Consider the following 11,879-nt stretch of genomic DNA (forward strand, 5'->3'; position numbering starts at 1 on the left):
AAAAAAAAAAAAAAAGGGGGGGGGGGGGAGGGGGCATGAGTAGAAAAAAAAGAGACAAAGGATAAATTTGATGGAACGCTGTTAAAAAGCAGCACGTTAAACCATGCAGAGACACAGCAACTTCTAGCCTCAGGAAGCCATTTGGAGCACTATGTCCTGGTACCCATCTTCACCAGAACGTATAAGGTTCAGGAAGACTGCCGCTGGGAAGGGACGAAGGAGTGAGGTTTTCTCTGCACTCTCCACTGCTAACTGGGATTCTTCCCCTGCAAACTTTTCAGCAGCTCTCAACAGGGAGACCAATGTACTTGGCTTTTTCATTTTTCTGATTTCCAACAAAATTCTTAGGGTTCTGTCTGCTGATGCCCAGGATATATCCTGAAATTCAGAAACTGTCCAAATGTTACTGCATTGTATGTATAAAGCCAGTGAACTGCCATCCAAACTTGGGGAGGGTCTTACTTTGCTCAGTGAATAAAAGAATTATAGACCTATGTTAGCATCTATAATTATTTAAATACGTGCAAAAATATGATTTAGGTTTTCTACAAGGTTGCCTTCCACCTTGAGTTAAATTTGAGGGCATTTGTTACAAGGCCTGCCTCCAGGGCATCCCTTAAATACTAGTTTTGGAACTCTTAGAAACATTTAAAGTACTACTGTACTGTCTGTCTGGCTGAAGCAGATAAGACTGTGGATAAAGAGATAAAGGCATGATAATCCTTGACTTTAAGTCTGCCAGCAGTCCAAACAACAATCACTCATGTTCACACAATGCCATAAGAGCATAGAGAACATTGTATGGATGTTTCAGGGAGGCAAACAGATCCATTCCTCAAAGCTATCAACATGCACCTCATTACAATCAAACTGGATAACAAGCAGTGTTGGCAGATCACAATGACTCCCCTGAGTTTTATTCCAAGGGAAGCTTCAAAGGACTACCTTTTTTTTTTTTTTTTTAAACAATCTGAAATTCAGTGTAAGCATTCATTGCCATTCAGCTGTCTTCACATCCAAATCTGCCGAGTTAGGAAACAGATGTCAGAGTTTCATTAGACATAACTAATCATGATCAGAATATCATCATCATCATCTGACTGCAGAAGAGACCTTCCTAATGAGCACAAAAGCTAGACTTCCGAAGGAAAACAAAGGCCACGGGACAGCAACAGGAAAGAGGGCAGCATACATGGTGGTGTGTGTAGACCTGTTGCCCATTTCACCAAGACAATGTGCCCAGCACAAGGCTGCCTTGCCTTTGGCAGTTATATTTGTGTTTGGCCCAGCTCCTGCTCAAGAAATGGCTTACCCTGTGTAAGACTAGACATCTGTTAATAACAGAGAAAAAGAGGCAGTGAGGTTATCCTGGGAAATCCCATACATGCTACATGAAACAGGCTATAGAAGCAGATAGGGCATGAGTGACATGGCTAGGGTTATGGACTTACTCCTCTCCTGTGTAGACAGAAGAGCCCTTGAGGGAAGCAAAGACTTCTGTGAGGAGGGCTTGACTTGCTGGACAAGGATAAAAGATAAAGTCTGGGATTAAGGGAAATGCTCTGGCCACCGTTAACCTCTTTTCTAGCATGCTGCAGCCCTCATGCTAGGCAGACCACTTTTCAAAGTGTCAGTAATTGAATGGGGTAACAACAGAGTGGCAGGACTTGTGACTGTATATATGAAGTCTATGGTGCTGATGTACGTTGGAAATACAGTACCAAAGCCATAAAAACCAGGTCCTTCTTTTTCAGAGAAAGTGCAAAGCCAACATGAACACTGAGCTAACCTCAGATTTCTCTGCTGAATGCCCTCTCCTCTCCTGCTAACTGTGGCAGGAAGTAGTTTTAACTAACCTTTTAACTGCTTCACCCCCATGCCCTGGTATCTGGTAGCACATTCTTGGACATATGCAATGAAGCTGGAGTACAAGGAGAACTCACAAAAGGGAAAAAAAATTAGGAACATACTAGTCAAAGCTAATGTACATACCCACGCAGTATACACCAGAGGAAAAGAAACCTAAAATTAACTCCACCTTCTGTTTAGCTTTGCAGTTGCCTTCTACCTTTTTCATAGCAGATCTTGACCTGGAGCAAGTGTGATCAGATGATGACACTGGAGAATAGACCATCAATCTCCCAGCTCCTCTAGATCCCAGTGAACCCATCCTCATCTCCCTACTAGTTCCCACCTCATACTACAGAAAGCAAGCCACCCATTAAGGGGATACCATAGTAGCAGCATGTCCCAACAGGGACGCTCCCAAGCCCGTCCTGCCTTCCCACTCGTATACACTGAACTCAGAAACGCCGTAGTGAGATTGGACTCTAGTGTGCCTAAGCATGGCCACCAACCCTGGAGCTGCCTCACTGGCATATTTCCAGCTTACAGTATGTGACCAGGAGTAGGGCGTGCTCTGGATGGTCCCTGCTGGCATATGCTGCCACCATGTCATACATACACCCCCCTTGAAAACCACCTTGAAAGGGCCTCCTTGAAATCTGAGCTGATCCCACTTTTGACAAGCATTAGAACAGAACACCAGCAGATTTCCCATCCCATTACTTCCATCTATATTAACCTTGGACCAAAAAGCCACGTCCAAGAATGAAACTTGTGGATTTACTTCACAACACAGAAGATTATCAGTAAAATAACTGGGCCAGAAGCACAGTATATTTCTCCTTAGCACATTGAAGAGGATTCTACAGCAGTAATTGCAGATAATTAAAACCTCTCTCTGAACTGAAGCTACTTTAACTAAATGGAAAGTCCAAAGCAAGATGGTGAGGTTTTTTTAATATTCTATTATTATAAAAGGGAATTTTTCTTGCTATAAAAAACCATAGGGATGGTAAAACCTGGTATTAACATAGCAGATAAGAGAATGGAACTGGTGACGGCCTGCAAAATTCTGAAAGCGAAGAGGGAAGTGAGCGCCGAAATGGGGAAGTGGATTTTGCATCATTTGCTAATGATAAAATTAAAGGATCCAGCAGTAGAGAAGTAACCCATTTCTTAGTTCCTGCTTGGCCCTTCTAAAGTACCTAGGCACTTGCTAACACAACAAGGGATGCTTTCACATCACTTCTAAATACTGCCTCCTTAAGCCTCCCAGCTGGATTCCCAGCCAAGGGCACTGACATCAGGTATGTGACCAAGTCAGTCTCTCTCTGCAATGGACCTGCACACAAGTCTAATCAGTCTTTGTGCAGTAATGACAGGATCCTAGGTATGTTTACGTAACAGGCATGAGGCTTCCAAGTTGCTGTGTCATTTTTTCACCCATATACTTGTACAAGTTTGCACAGGTCTGTATAACTTTATTAAGCTGCAGGGTTCCAATGTCTCCCCTACATGCTTGGCAGTTTGGACACTACAAGGTAGGTCCCCTGGGGTGGTGCACAATGCCAGAACACCACTGAATTCAAGGAAGTATTGCCTTTTCCACCAGGTAAGGCTCTGCATCAGTAGTTCTAACCCCCCCCCCCCAAACTTCTCCCCCATCCCATCTGACACTTAAATATCACTTTCATAGCTTATATTGGCAGTGTATGATTAAGAAGCATATCGTGCAGCGTAATCCTGGAAAATAACTTCTCTGGATGATGAGAACATTTTATTCTAAACAAGTTTAAAGCCCTTGAAAAACAACAACAGCATTTAATAATTCAGGTGAATGAATATTGAAGGCCCCTGGTAGATGTTATACACCAGACACCTGGCTTGCTGTGTTCTGACGTAGGGGGAATACAGGATCAAGACCCAGTCTTGCACCAGCAAGAGTGCGATTAAGATTTGATCCCCAATCAGATGAGGAGTGTCTGACATGGCAGGAGGTACGACTGTAAGGACTGCAGACCAGATCCCTTTGCACCTTTAACTGAACGTCTATCAGCGGCCCAAGATGGAGACTCAGAGTATGACAGTGGCCAACAAATACATCGGAAAAAAAGGAAAGGCCAAAATTAAGGAAATGTGTTCTGCTTTAATGGGGAGTTCTAGGCAATAAAATCACAGCCAGTTTTGAGTACAGAAAAGGACGGCTGTATCTGCTATACTATGAGCAAGAAGAAAGGGTGATGAATGCAAATAACGCCCCCAAATGTATTTCAGTCCTAGTTTCAAAACAATCCTTAGTGGTTTGATTCAGTTAGTATATGTAAGACACTTAATCCTCCCTTTCTTCAGCAGAAAGAGAGCAGCTAGGCCCTGCAACCATTAGCAAAGACAGGGAAAAGCCTGGAGAATGGTGAGAAACATGGATGCCAAAAAACTTCTTGGGAGGTGGGAAGAATGCCAGCAGCTTTTCCAGGCAGGGATAGATAGCAGGGAGTGCTCCAAAGAGGTCACATAGAGGATACAGATGGACCACTGAGACTGAAAAACACTTATACAAACCAAACCTCCAAAACAATTGACATTACCCCATCACCAGTAACAAGTCCCAGCGTAACTGGGAATCTCAGAACCATGCTATTGATAAATGCTGAGGTTGGCAATCTTTGATTCTTCCTCCACATTACCAGGAAACATTTCCATTAAACATTGTCTAGACAGAAAATATGCAAACTCTAACCTGTAATCTACATTCAGCATGATGAAGACCCTTTGAACATTTAATATAATGCTCAATAAAGACTTAATGTTTCTGCCACTGCATCAGGCTGCCAGGGTATGCATTTTAAAAGCATGTGTTGGGCTTCTAAAGAAACACATCAGACAGGGTCATCTCAATTGAACTAAAGCAGATTTAAGAGATGCGATTTTATTCACTTCAAGAACAGGATCTTTAGAGTCTGTGCGCTCCTAAAAGCCAACATGTTCAAACATCTATTTTAAAGGATGGATATTTTATATTTTGTAAAATTTGGCAATCCATTTTATGTACCTTGACTCCATCCAGAACAGCTTTTATGACATCTTTAACTGTGGTCACCACCTCTTTGTCCTCCGAGTTCACACCTTCCAGCATTACCTGATCAGACCAACGAATCAGATTGGCCAGACTCTGGTAGACACGGCTATAGCAGGAAGAGATAGCAGAACTAGAGGAGGGGGAAAAAAGAAGTGCAAGAGAAAAGACAATGAAATTCTGGAAAAATTCCCTTAAGAAACAAAATTACAATAAATTTAAATTGTCCTCATTAACTCTGTCTTTAGGAATTTGCATTTATTTGAGACACAGGTTTCTCTTCTGTTGTAGATGCTCTGCTGATTCCTCCAGTAGCAGATGAAATAAGAGTAAGAAGAAACATTTTGATAATTTTGAAAATCATTTTCTCAGTGTCTGTAACCCCTGAATTCATTTGACTAAAATCCAACCCCTTACTAACATTTTTCTTCAACACTGCAAGAGCCCAACAATTTTCTTTTGAACGTCTGGATTACTACAATACATTTCAGGTTTTGGGGGTTTGGTTTTGTTTTTTCATAGACTTCATAGACATTAGGGCTGGAAGGGACCTCGGAAGATCATCAAGTCCAGCCCCCCCGCCCAAAGGGCAGGAAGTCAGCTGGGGTCATAGGATCCCAGCAAGATAAGCATCCAATTTGCTCTTTAAATAAGAAACAGAACTGACATGACTCTTCTGAAGAACCACATGCTTTGAGGGAGGATGAAAACACTAGCTAAAAGTAAACTGTAGCACAACTGCTTTCAGCCTTGGTCTCACCTGCTCTGAAAACATTCATTTCGTTAACTAATAAGGTATGTTGACAGTAACGGTAACGGCGATGCTCCCATAACAGTCTTTTAAAGCCATGCTAATTTCAAGCTTCCTGAGAAATCAGAGAATAGCTTTCCAAACACCGCTGGGCCACAAGAGAACAATACTCCCGCGCTTCTCACTGACGCAAGGATTCCCCCAAAGGTCTGAGTCGCCTCCTGGATCTGTTGTGCACTGCTTTAACTCCAGCGCATTCATCACAGCGGGGGCTCAACAAGAGGGGAACCAGGCCCACTGATTTCAATGAGTTTGCCTGAGAGAATGAAGTTGGCAGAATCTGGCCCCACTTGAATAACCAAGTAATTTCAGGCTTCAAAGGCAGGACTTCAAACAAGGGAGAGCACATTTTTTTCAGCACTATGGTGCTTGTCAGCATCCCCTCTAATTTTACGTGAAGTTAGCTTGAGAGCAGATATTTCCTAAACAGTGCCTCCCCTGATGCTTTCCATGGTTTTGATTTCTTTACCATTAGCCTTCGATCTGCTTCCTTTTAAGTAGGCATAATTGAAAAGCCCACTTTTTGTACTCGATGTAATTACTCTTTTTTTTTTTTTGGTCCTCAGTGCAAATGCTCCCCTGAAAGCAGAAAGGAATTTCAGCAACAATTGCCTGGCTTTCTTCCATGCCATCCCAGACTTGCCCATTTTTCTTGAGAGGGATTTAACATCAAATCTCCCTCTGTGCCTTGCCACCACTTGAAAGGAATAAGGTACATAGGTATGCTATGAAAGGACACTGCTTAATGAGTCTGCCAAATCCCCGCTCACTGAATGGGGCTATACTTGCTCAAACATGCATATGGGATTCATGTCCTAACAGATTTTGTCTACGGAAGGTCATCATTGTTCAATGAACAACACTAGAGTATACTCCATGCCAACCAGGGAAGACTAAATTTCCTGTTTAAATTCTGACATCCAGTGTCCTTATCTCCTTATTTAACTGTCAGAAAAAAGTTTGTACATAGCTTAAAGAGTAAAATCTTCTAACCCTCTTCTGCTTGAGGACAGGTTACAGGATATTTTTGTTCCTGGGTGTATGCTACTTTTCAACCTCCCTTTTTAAAAGACACTCATCCAACAAATGCCCCGAGAAGACATGAATGAGTCAGCAAGGCAATGATGAGGTTGTCTATCCTTAAGATGCTTGCTGACATTTTACATGCTCACCTGGTAACAGTTAGGAGAATTTCTTTAATTCTTTTTCTGTACATAAAGGCAGGTGCTAGTCAGCGGTTCACTGGCTGGGGGAAACCTGAGAGCGCCCAAGGAAACTCTTGGGTCTCAATCCAGAGATACTACCATTATTTCAATTTAACAGCCTCTGTTCTTCATAGCTCTATGGATGTAACCCATAAACAGTGCTCTCCCACCCCAAGTACACTTCTAGCCCGTACCAATATTCTCTCCACCCACTGTATTGTCAAGCTCTGAGCCTAGCCTACCCCCTATAGGCAAAAAGAAAAGGTCTGTGTCATGCTGATTGGCCACATTTTTTTTTAACAAATCACTTCTTATGCTCAATTTATCCAAATCAGACCAGGGGGAAAAGAGTGCTTTGGCCCGAGGTGTCTCCTGTAACAGCAGCAACAGTTCAGCAGAGGAAATTTCCAATGCTGCTCACAAAACAAGACCAAGAGGCATCCTGTGTCAAAACGTAGCTGTAGTCAGGACTGTTCAGCAGGGGAAACTCAAAAGAACAGCACAAACCCTGGCAACATTTCAGGATTCGCGCACCTGCGTTTTCCAGTCTATTCCGATTCTTTTTGCTCACAGCATGTGATTTAAGTGATTTGCTTTGTTTGGGTTTTTTTAAGCAACTGCTCCAGAAATCATGAAAGGGGTAATCCAGCATGCAGGTTTCTGGCCCATAGTTGGAAGAGTTATCATAACCCACGGTGAGCTGGTGGCCTTGCCAGCTCGCCAACTCTCTCCTGGGCAGCCTCAAATTCACCATCAAGGATTCATGCACTAGGAGTCAGAGTAGAGCCAAAAAGAATCCACTCAAAAAGGTATGCGTTTTGAGACAAATTCAGCAATATTCTTCCAAAGTCAATGGAATCGCATCTGTTTACATAATTTCTGTATTTGGCCCAACAAAATCAAAGGAGCAAATTCCAGGCAGGCTGAAGACTTCTCCGATATTCCCGTGGACGAATTTCACACAAAGTTATTATTTGGAAGATGACCTCTCTTGTATCCAAATATTGTCTGCTTGGGCTTACTGCTGTTAGCTGAAGTATAAGCAGAGTATCTGATGGAGACTCACTCACTGAGTGTTAACTGTAACTCATTTTCCTGCCCTTTCCCATTTCAGTCCTTCCTTCTCACCCACAACCTTTCTCTGGTTCCCCCCCTTCCTGACCTGCCATCCAATATTTTCCTCGTCTTACATTAGGGTGCTATCCCTTTGCACCAAGGAACTTGCCTTTAGATTCATGTCCATGAACTGCCAGGTAAATGGGAAACAGTTTTTACTAACAATTAGCAATTGCAGCAGTTCATGCAACTTCTGCAGCACAATTTTTCCAAAACAACTAGATGCAAATTGTCTGGTGACTGCATCTCCCCCCCCCCGAAGAGCAGCTTACCTTTTCTGAATTCGCTGATCCATCTGTACCAGGGGCAAGATGGCCTCCAACACTTTACTTGCTGAGCCTGGCAGCATCTCCAGCACTTTCTTGTCGATTGCCATTTTATCCACTATCGTCTTAAAATAGCGCAGGGCACTTACAACCTCTTTCTCCTTCTCATCTAACCAAGATACATTCTAAAGGAAAATAGTTGGAGAGAAAATGAAAGAAGGTATTATACAATGTCAGTATTTTTTTCAGAAAGTACAGTGTTTATTAATACTGGAATAGCATGCATTGAACCTTCACCTCAAATTTAAATCTCAATTCTTGCAGAAGAATAATTAATATGTTACTTATTTTTAGCAGAAACTCTTTCCTAAGTGTTGATCTGCCCCCTACACACAATGGGTGGTGAGTTGGGAAAATTAATTTGCACCCATAATTTAACAGACCTCAGTCATTTGTAGCTGAAGTTCACATGTTACTGATGAGTCACCCCAATTCTGTTGCTGAGGAACCAAGAGGGATAAATAATGCCCACGCTCTCCAAATGAGAGAAGAAAACATGCCACGTGCAAGATGGCAACAGTGATTCAAACAAAGTGATGGCAACAGCTGGTTTCAACAGAGGCGGCATTTTCCCCATTTGATCACAATTCTAGTTGCTTTATTAGTGGGACTGGAAACCCAGTGTCTACTCTCATTTTCTCTCCAATGGACAAGAACCAATTTTCAAGTGGCCACCAGTTTGGTAAAGTTCTGCTTTTCATGATCTTCCCATGGAGCTGGGACTTAACAATAAAAAGGATGCATGGAGGAACACCATGAAAATAAAACAGGGCTTTAAACTATACTTTGAAGGTAATGCTTTGCCAAAGTGGCTAAGTGACTTAAGATCAAGCCCATTTTTCCCAAAATGCCTGTAAGTCTTACTGATGATCAAGGAAATCCAGAACCTAAATGACTTTGGTGCATTTGATAATGGTATTTTCAATCAAACATGGAAAAAAATTGAGAAAAATAATACTGCAATCGAATTTCCAAAGAGCAGTATGACTGAAAACTGGTTCCTATATTTTCAGACCCATCACTGGTGTTTACAGTGATAAATATCATGTGTAGCCCTACCCTACTTAGGGCTGCTGATCTCCACAGGACTATTCATGCAAGTAGGAACTACAGTTTCAGGCTCTCTGTTCTAATCAGCCTCCTCCTGCCAAATTCATTCAGTGATGCTGCTGGAACAAGGGAAAAAAATCACCCAGTTCCATGGGTATGAACTGTGAAAGGCATCAGCAAATGAAGCCTTCAGGAGGAAAAAGTTCAGTTAGGAAAAGCTTAACCATGGCTATCAACAGCCTTACAATCAGCAACGTTAGACAAGGAAATTCAGAAATGGGATGTGATGGCTTAATGATGTTTGGGTAAAGGATATATATATTTTTTAAGTTCGCCAGATCATGCCTAGGGGTCTTTTAATGCTGGGAGTAACTTCCTATGGGAGAGATCTAAATTAACAACTGAGCATTGTTAGAAGAGGAGCAGAGAGCTTAACAGAGTCAGGTTTCATCCATTATCTCTTCAGCAGATTCAGCTTCAAGAATTAATGACCTATGGGCATTACGTCCTCCCATATTCCCACCAGTTGTTACACTGCTGCTTTTCTGCAAAGCAGGGCCAGCAACCTACCTCCTTTGGACAAGCCATTTATACAAGCAGCACTGGCAAGTAACATGAACTTGAGGCTGGATCCACAAAAGGCCTCAGTTTGCCTGAAATTAGTGTAAATTTGTCCAAAATTGCAAGCTCCAAGACCCCCACTCTACTGCCTTCCTAACCCACAACATGTACAATGCCATCCTCATGCCTCAGTCAGGATCCTCCACCTACGTCTCCTGAGGGCTCAATCTTGTAGAGATACTGGAGGACGCCCAACTGCTCAGGCTCTGCCCAGGACACTGTAGCTGTTGCTCCTTTCTGAACATGACCGGCAGTGGCACCAGGACCTGGCTGCTCCTCCACCTGGCATGCAGCAGTGCTCTGACTACTGAGCCTTACTCAGGATGTGGAGATTTGAGTTTCACTCATCCTCAGCTGAACGAGATTCAACCCCTTCCTGGCGAGTGCTTTAACTACCAGGCTATTTAGCTATTCTAGGGTGGGGGTACTCTTGACTCCTTCCTATCGAAGCAGTTTCATCTTGTGCGGAAGAATCAACTATTTCACTAGCCAGAGACACCAGACATGCACCAGGGAGAGTGCAACTCCCACCCTGTGATTGAGGCACTCATTTAAAAGGGAGGAGTCCTGAATTCCAGTACCTGCCCCAGCACCTATTCACATACTTTATCTACAGCCTGGAGATCAGGGTACCCTCCTGGAAGCAGGAAATGAAGTGGTTTTGATTCTACTTTCAGGACAGAATCTGGAGCGGAAAGAGAGTTACGAACTAATATTCCCTAAAGTCTACCTGCTGCATTAAGGGCTCATCCACCAAATATTTTAATTTGGGGGAGAGAGATGGGTGGTCCAGTCTCATTGCTACAGGAGCCTTGAACACATCTCTTCTTTCAAATTCCACTTGTGGGGGACCTGCCCTAACAGTGAACTTCTGCTGGCAACAGGAGGCCAGCAACTGCTGAAGTCACAAAAGGAGAAATTCCACTCGGTACAGCCATTTCCCTCTTGGGCAGTACGCGAGATGGATTTACTACTCAGCCAAACCAATAATTCCCCCCCAGCTCCCTGCTTGACTGACACATGTGGATATCATTGCATGATTCTGGAAGGTTTCCCTCAAATAATCATTACAATTGCATTATGTATGAGATGCAGTTGACCTTGAAAGAGGTACAGGGAGTGTGGAGTGTACAGTTGATGATTAGATGTGGGATATATCAACCGTACAGTCTTTTCATAGCAACAAGCCTTAATTTAGGTTTAATCTTTTCATACTGTTGCTTCTGCTCTAGCTAGGTTATCTACTGTAAAATGCGCATAGCTGGACCTGGCTCCAGGATTTAGAAGATGCATAGATACAAAATCTATTCAGTCAGGTCTGACTTTTGACATCGTGTATCTTATAGAAATCTCTAATTTGCCAGCTTCTCTTTACACTCCATTGAGACTTGGTGATAATGACCCAAGGGCACCCTTCCTTCCCCCTCCCCCCCCCAGCAAAACTAATCAGCTGGCTACAATCTAACTAATCAATTAGCTGGAGACAGCCATTAAAACGGATTAGGACTGAGCCAGAGATCAACACTTCACAAATCACGAGGCTTGCAGTCTAAATGCTGATCCACAAGAGCCAATTTATCAAACATTACCATAAACTGAGCTGCCTTCCTACTAAGAAATTACTGTAAGTGCTTTACTTTCCTCATAATGCAATTCCAGTTCCTACATATTTTTAAACCACTTGTATATGCTCAGCAGATTCTTGATTTTCCCCACTTTATTCTTTAGAGGAAAACAGTGAAGAAACTGGCCTGCATTTTTTCCCCCCACAAGGGCATTTTTTTACAGTATTTTTCAATTTCATAGATTTCATAGACATTAGGGCTGGAAGG

At 42.8% G+C, this 11,879-nt stretch overlaps 1 protein-coding gene across 1 annotated transcript in view; it reads right to left on the reverse strand.

The window, feature by feature from the left end:
- Window positions 1-11,879, reverse strand: part of RAPGEF1 (Rap guanine nucleotide exchange factor 1) — an 80,721-nt gene that overhangs the window by 65,226 nt on the left and 3,616 nt on the right. The window contains exons 3-4 of the mRNA XM_019510300.1: window positions 8,323-8,501; window positions 4,895-5,051 (exon numbers count right to left, since the gene is read on the reverse strand). Of these exons, the coding sequence (XP_019365845.1) occupies window positions 4,895-5,051; window positions 8,323-8,501 (336 nt within the window). The remainder of the gene's footprint in view (window positions 1-4,894; window positions 5,052-8,322; window positions 8,502-11,879) is intronic.

The sequence above is a fragment of the Gavialis gangeticus genome, unplaced genomic scaffold (assembly GCF_001723915.1).
Source record: "Gavialis gangeticus isolate Ggan-Ray unplaced genomic scaffold, GavGan_comp1, whole genome shotgun sequence".
NCBI lineage: Eukaryota > Metazoa > Chordata > Crocodylia > Gavialidae > Gavialis > Gavialis gangeticus.